The sequence below is a fragment of the Sycon ciliatum genome, chromosome 3, assembly GCF_964019385.1.
Source record: "Sycon ciliatum chromosome 3, ocSycCili1.1, whole genome shotgun sequence".
Classification (NCBI taxonomy): Eukaryota; Metazoa; Porifera; class Calcarea; order Leucosolenida; family Sycettidae; genus Sycon; species Sycon ciliatum.
Window position 1 is genome coordinate 12,878,075 of NC_088645.1, and position 7,382 is coordinate 12,885,456.

The 7,382-nt window shown below is 43.9% G+C and overlaps 1 protein-coding gene across 1 annotated transcript; it reads right to left on the minus strand.

Annotated features, from left to right (window-relative positions):
* Positions 1-375: 375 nt before the first annotated feature.
* Positions 376-2,302, minus strand: LOC135812476 (CTD small phosphatase-like protein 2-A). Its single transcript, XM_065325832.1, has one exon. It carries the CDS (start codon positions 1,995-1,997, stop codon positions 1,059-1,061), a length of 939 nt encoding a protein of 312 aa, XP_065181904.1. The 5' UTR covers positions 1,998-2,302; the 3' UTR covers positions 376-1,058.
* Positions 2,303-7,382: the final 5,080 nt, after the last annotated feature.

The following is a 7,382-nucleotide window of genomic DNA, read 5'->3' on the forward strand; positions in this document are numbered from 1 at the left end:
GTAGATCGGCTGGTATGGGAGTGAACACGGCCTACTGCCGTACTGACTACTGGTGTTGTGAAGAGAGTGAAACAAGTATTACTATTAGTTTTGTGTCAGGGAAGCACCTAGTACCTGTAACCTGTGCACACAACTACTAGTTTCTTGACACATTTCGTAAGTACTTTTAAAGTGCACTGCATGCTAGCGACAATACTAACTACTTGTACTTTTGTAGTATGATACGTGTAGACTAATCATTGATCTACAATGTATGATGAGTTCGCCTGAACATGTCGGCTATAAGGGCGTCCGTCAACTTTTCACGCATCGAAGAGTTCCATTTTCTTTTCTGAAGAGGCAGGGTATTTGACTTTTCTGAAAACGACAAATGTTTCCTGACTGATCGACACTTGACAGCATGTTCTAAGCGAAGGAATAGATCAATGCAGGACACTCGAAACTTTGGCTGAAAGCAGTACATGTAGGCAAATGTGTATAATTATTAATGTACTTCGAAGTATTGTGTATCCTAGATCCTCCTTGCAATGTCTTTAAACGCCTCCGTGCAAAAAAGATTTTTGAAATGAAGTACAAGGATGAATGATGTCAACGGGCGCAAAATCCGTCAAGCGCGCTACTTGGCATAGCCCAATTGCCAAGGAAGGCTCACAAGAAACACTAGAACTCAACACCGAGTGAGATGTTGGTTAAGTACGTGAAAGTCTGCAAACAACAGTATTAGTTACTTCTCTTCTTGTGTGCAAAGTTCTGCCATTACAGATGGTGTGCCCCGTGCGCAGAACAGAGAATTACAAAGTTCCATTGAATGTATGATGTAATCCTCGACCACTACTTATAGTATGTGCAGTATCCAAGTTAGTTCTTGGTTGGGGATAGCAGAATACATGTACTGGTAGATCAAGTGAAAAAATAGCTATTCACAAGCTTGATAGAGTTGATGTTTCCGACTTCAGAAGGTATAGGATATTGCACACAGATACCAATGCAGAAAAGTAATCCAGGCATACTCTACAGGTAATACCCTGCTGTCATATTGGACATCTCTGTTCCCACGTTCAGTCATACTCCACATCCACAACACTATCAAGCTGATAAACGACCTTTCCCATAGCATACCGATCCACGAGTGGTCGAATGTCATCCAAACGCAAAGATGCAGCGTCCATGAGAAATTCGCACAACTCCAACAGTCCTCTATCATTGGGGCACCCATACCACTCATCAATGTGGATACCATTTCGTTCGTTGTAAGCTAACTGTGTTGGGCTACTGTCGACGAGAACTGTTTTACGAAGATCACGACCAAGCATCTGCAAGCATTTGATGTAGCCACTTTCCCGCTGTACGCAATGATCCCTATGTAGCAAATACTTCACTAGTCTGAAGTCACGGTTGATCCACGTCACCACCTTCAGAGCATAGGGCTTTTCCATTGTCGTGTAGACAACAATATCGAAATGCTTTGAAGCTCTCAGGAGGACATAGGTCAGGAATGGCCGTTCGTAGATGTGAAATGTCGCGCCAGAAGAGCAGACAGTGGTACTATCAAGACTGGCAGCTCTTGATAAGGGGAAGCGGCTGCTGCACATGAGGGTTTCGTCCAAGTCAAAGACCAATGTATACTTGCGCGTTGAAGGGCTGTATTCATTCTCACGAGGCAAGAACGACATATTCCAAGATGTCTCTTTTAATATAGGTACTCCGGGTACCCGTATGTATTCCACGTTACTCTGAAGCACTTCTCCATGGCCTGAGTCTTGTTCATCTGGGTCGCCGTCGTTGTTATCCTTGGTGTTGCTGCTGCCTCTGCTGCTTCTGGTATTGAGCCAGCTAAAAACCATCGCACGCAGTGTTAGTCGCGTCAGTCTAATACGAGCCATGACACCCTGGATAACACCTAGCCCGCTTACACTGGGCAACACTGTAGCTCTGTTCTCCTCAGCTTGCTTCTGTAAACGAGCTTTCAGCGCCATCAGATTGTAGCAGTCACCCATCACGGTGGAAGTCTAGAAAACAGTGTCCTTATACACTAGGAGATACCTCAACGGCAAACACTTGGAATATCAGCACGGTTCGGTGCTTAATCTACTCCTTGAATCCTACAAGTGTAGGAATTGAACTGGTGTAACTAACTGATTGGCTCCCGAAAGCTAACTTCTCAACTCGCAACACTCAGCAGACGTGAAATCACAGCAGTAGGAGTATAAGTCCGCTGCGAGCACCACACCGCACCTACCAAGCCTTTCCTCCAAGGACAGGTTCGCAAACTAAACACGAACGCCTTCTCTATCATGTTTTATGTACATGAAGTGATGGTGTGAACCGACTAGGATATTATTGATAGCAAAAATTAATAAGAAGTACGTGGCACATTGTACTTTGTACAAGTAGCTCCGCAGCTGAAAAAAGCCGTGGCACACTAGTGCCAGTACTCGCAGTAGTGGCAGTGCACTGCCACTAGCGCCTGACTAGTCCATAGCATAGGGTCTCCTCTACTCTAGTCTATTCACCCCCCACCCATGATCATGATGACAATGTGGAGGCATCAACCATGGTATGATGGTTTCATTGCATGCCAGGACGTAAAGTGACGTATCCGCCTACGTAACCGTTCATGTCCAGGTACAAGTACGTGTGCGGAACCTCCCACATACATGTACTAGTACATGTAATAGCCCTTGACTATGATGCCAAGCCATTGCTAACACCAAGGAGTAAAAGTAAATGGCCATAGGGGTATAGGTAGGCGGGTAGAATAGTTGCAGTAGTAGAATGTATTACGGTAATAGGGGGATAGGTAGGCGGGTAGAATAGTAGTAGAATGGTTAATAATAATAATAGTTACAAACCTCATGCCAGTTTGATACACGTTTCCGTTTTGTTACACGAAAACCCTGACCTGAGTCAGCGCTCTTTGCAGAGCGAAATAAAAGGGGATACTCAGTACATAGTAGACGCCGTATCGCGTGGTGACGCGATGCAGCACTATGGCAACCATGATCGCGCGGAAGCGAGCGCCACCATGTACATGTACATAAACATGTACCAGCGCAACGCGGTACCAACAAGTAAAAATGTTACTTGCGGCAGGGAGAGCGAGTGCGACACTTCGTCATGACCCAGGCGATCTCTCTACCTAGCCAGTCTCACATTCATAATAGAAATTAATAATTTAATTACACACGAGTCACAGAGTACCACGCGTCTGGATTGTTGTAACTAACAGTCTCATGCCAGATGGCAATCTTCAGGCAACTCAAAACAGTGATGCACAGCTAGTATGGTATTTATACAGCAGCATAGGAAGGAATCTGTGAAGGTGTGAGGTCTGGTGGGTGCAAAATGTCCTGGAGGGAAAATGTGCCAAACTCACATAGTCCGTGAGTGAGAAAAGAAGGGGGATTATGATATGGCAGGAAGGCAAGCAAGGCTGTGTAAAAGAATGATAATGATAATGTGGTTTGCCTGCAATCACAATCATGCAGGTGAAAGATGCCGCACACTTTGGTAAGCGCTTGAAATAAGCTGGAGGAGGGGAGATACTTGCCCTTCAATTAGCCCTTTCCCAAAGATGCCAAAATATTTCGCAACTTATGCTTTTCGCAGCCATGCCAAAACAAGCGAAAGTTGCTGAAAAAGCATCCATACTTTCAGAAAAATCTCAAAAGTTGCTGATATCGCACCTCAAAATGATCGAGTTCTTGTCTTGTGCATAGTATCATAGCATCATTGCTCAGTGCTTACTACAACCATCCATGGTTGGCAGAGCCGGTTCAAATGGTCGCAAGACTGGGGGCTCTGCCAACTGTGCCGACGATTGTAGTAAGGTCACTGTTTCCAAACACAGTGGTCCTCCGCCTTGTAACATGTTGTTGTTGTTGTTGACTTTTCTTTTACTTCACCAATGGCACAGGCATGATTGCCATCTCACCGTCACATACGTTCAGTTCTCACAGAAAGATGAAGGATGCTGTCAACGAACAATGTATGTACATGTATATGTACATGTACATGTACATGATGTACATGTACATGTTCTTCGAGAAGACTTGTTATGATGATTTGAAGCAAATTTTCAGCGCTTCTTGTTGAAGGGGAGCATCTCCGACACTTCAATGGTCTCCTCCAAGGCGCTTCTCTGCTCACGGTTGCGGAGAGTTGCGAAGTAGTTCGTGAAAATGGAAGATTGCGATCTCTTCAAAAACAATCAAAAGTTGCGAAAAAAGTGGTGAGCATCTTTGGGAAAGGGCTAGTCTGAAGGCAGGCGAGAAATGAGCGAGCACGAGTATGCATTTGTGCGACATGTAGTCGGTGACTTGACCTTTTGACCCCATGCCATGGGGTAGGGGTGTGCGGATAATGCTCGAAAAGGTGGCAGATTCTGCTCGAAAAGCAGTGAAATTGGCAGAACCATACAAACCTTATGGCGGACAATTCCTCGAATTCTGCTCCATTTATTTATCCACATACCAAACATGCATGAAACTTATCAAAAAAAGTACCGAATTCTGCCAATTTTTCTGCCTGCATTATCCGCATATGCCTACCATGGGGCCAATTGCGCCAAGTTTGCGGAAAAGTTGCGAAATAGTTCCGGAAAATGAAGAAAGTTGCGAAATTGCGATTTCTTCCTAAACAACGAAAAGTTGCGAAAATAAGTGGCGAGCATCTTTGGGAAAGGGCTACCTTCAATGTACCAACGAACAGGTGCAAGGTGGAAGTTTCCACGCGCTGTGATGGCTATGGGTGCTTAGATTAGGCGAGGAAAATGAAAAGAAATTTCCATAATGACGCGACGTCAAGCGAGGCTATAATTATGCAAGATACTACACCCATAATTAGAAGGGCCCTTTCCCAAAGGTGCTCTTTTAATTCGCACTTAGTGCTTTTCGCGTCCCTCAAAATATACTTTTTTTTATTATCTTTATTCTCACGGTGGCCGTAGCCAATAAGAGATAATACTGAAAAAGTGCTCTTTTTTCAGTGAAAGCAGGCAAAAAGTGCTTTTTTTCAGTGAAGCAGGCAAAAAGTGCTTTTTCAACATGACAGTTGCTGGACTACAGTGGTTAAGAAATTGGCTGCAGACTGATCGGCTGCAAATGTACAGCGCCTATAAAGCGGATAATCAAAGGTATTGTAGAATGGAGAGGATGACGACGACTGATGGAAATGAAATTTGCTGGAATACAGAGTGATCCGCGTTTCATCATATTAGGCATGCAGCTATAGCCGACTTTCAAGGTGTTTCTGTTGAAGAGCTTTTGCAGTTTGGCGTTCATGAGGAAATGCATGCTTACTAGTGCGAGAAACTGGCCTCCGATGTTTGTCCTGACATTGGCGCTATATGGAGGATTAAACCAGATGATGTCTCGCCCGCGTTTCCTCTTGCGACTTGACGGGGTGTCCACATCGTCGTACACAAGCACTCTGGGGTGGCCACTGGCAGGTAGCGCGTCGGCTTACTCAGGCACAGCTTCCTCAAAGACTTCCTTTGAGCTGGAAATCATCGCCAGACGCTTGTTGATGCCCACGGGTAAACTCTTCAACACCTTCGGTGGGTGGTTGGACTTTGCGCTTACGTAGAGCGGAGTGTCGTTCGGCTTACGGTATGGCTTGAACGCAATAGAAATTATTAATAATGAACTCGGATGGAGAGCCAAGGATTATTTATAAAAAGTAAAAAGGACCAAGAAACTACAAGTTACACTTTAATGTCCAGTTGTCCACTCACACCACCAGTCACTAAACAATCAGCTCATGCGATACCATTGCACGACACTGACCAACGGTACTAACGTTCTACACCTAACTGGCTAACAGCTCTAGCACATCTTGGATGCGCACTCCAACAGCCTTCCAACTTGGAAGGTTCTAAGTTACAGAAATAACATAAGGAGGGGAAGCTTGACCGTATTGTCCAATGGTCTTGCCAGTATCGTCATCGACATGCATGATCATCCGCTAACGCCCTTCACAGCGAGACTTTCAGCTCGTGCCTATCTTGATTGCGCTCACCTTACCCTCCTTATTTTCTATATTAAACTGAGAACCTTCCAAGTTGGAAGGCTGTTGGAGTGCGCATTCAAAATGTGCTAGAGCTGTTAGCCAGTTAGTTGTAGAACGTCAGTACCGTCGGTCAGTGCCGTGCAATGTTATCGCATGAGCTAATTGTGTAGTAACTGGTGGTGTTAGTGGACATTATAACATGTTAGTGAAACTAACTTGTAGTTTCTTGGTCCTTTTTACTTTTTATAGAAATTAATAAGTTTGCCAAACGGTCTTTTTCGCTTTAATCATTTATTATAGTACCCTATGGACTCGGATGGAGAGCCAAGGTTTGATTTATACAAAAGAGAAAGGACCAAGAAACTACAAGTTACGCTATACATTGCGTCGTGCAATGTTATCGCATGAGCTGATTGTTTAGTAACTGGTGGCGTTAGTGGACAGTATAGCATAACTTTTAGTTCCTTGGTCTTTTCTCTTTTGTATAGTACCCTATATTCTGCCTGTATTTCATTGACAGATGCGTTAAGCCCATGGATCCTTCCATGAGTGACATGCAAACTCTAAACATTATTATAATTTCTAGTACTTGGAAGTATTATTATTGTGCCTGGGTAGTAGTAGCCTTGCACTTTTCACACAACCAATACAAAGATCTAGCAAGAGCACATTTCACATGTAGATCTACTAGCGACGTACCCAGCACACAGTGTGCCATGACTACATCTAGCACATTCTGTCTCTAATTCTAAAGCCTAATGTCGCACTTACATGTACACAATTCTACGCGGGACGTGTGTTTGCGGCAATATTAATTTTCTGAAAATCTGACAAAAAGCAGCATAATACACGGTATATTTCAACGTCTTTTGAAGCGAAATCTGCGATACCTCGAGCATTGCCCGCCACATTCTATGAAGAAAGGAATTTCGTCTAAACCGTTTGGTGAACAGTATCATGTCAGTGCCAACATGCAGTTATGTGGTACTATGGTCAGTATGGACAAGACTAACAGCAGTAAAATACAATGTGGTACTATGGACAAGACTAACAGCAGTAAAATTATCATCATCATTATCATGGTATCAATACCACACTAAAGATCAGTCTGCCATTGCTACATTGCTACATTGTACATCTGTTCTGTAGTTGATCGGCATCGCTGGCAATTCGCACGTGCAAAGAATTTGTAATACGACATGGATGTTTGCTCGTTTGTTTGATTTTTGACAAGAAAGGTAGAGAATCGATCTGGTGTGGGTGTGTTAAAACAAAGACAACTGGGTTACAATACACGGGCGTTTCACATGGACGTGAATATCTAGAATGATGAGAACGAGACAAGATGGTACATTGTATGTTGCAAAAGTCAA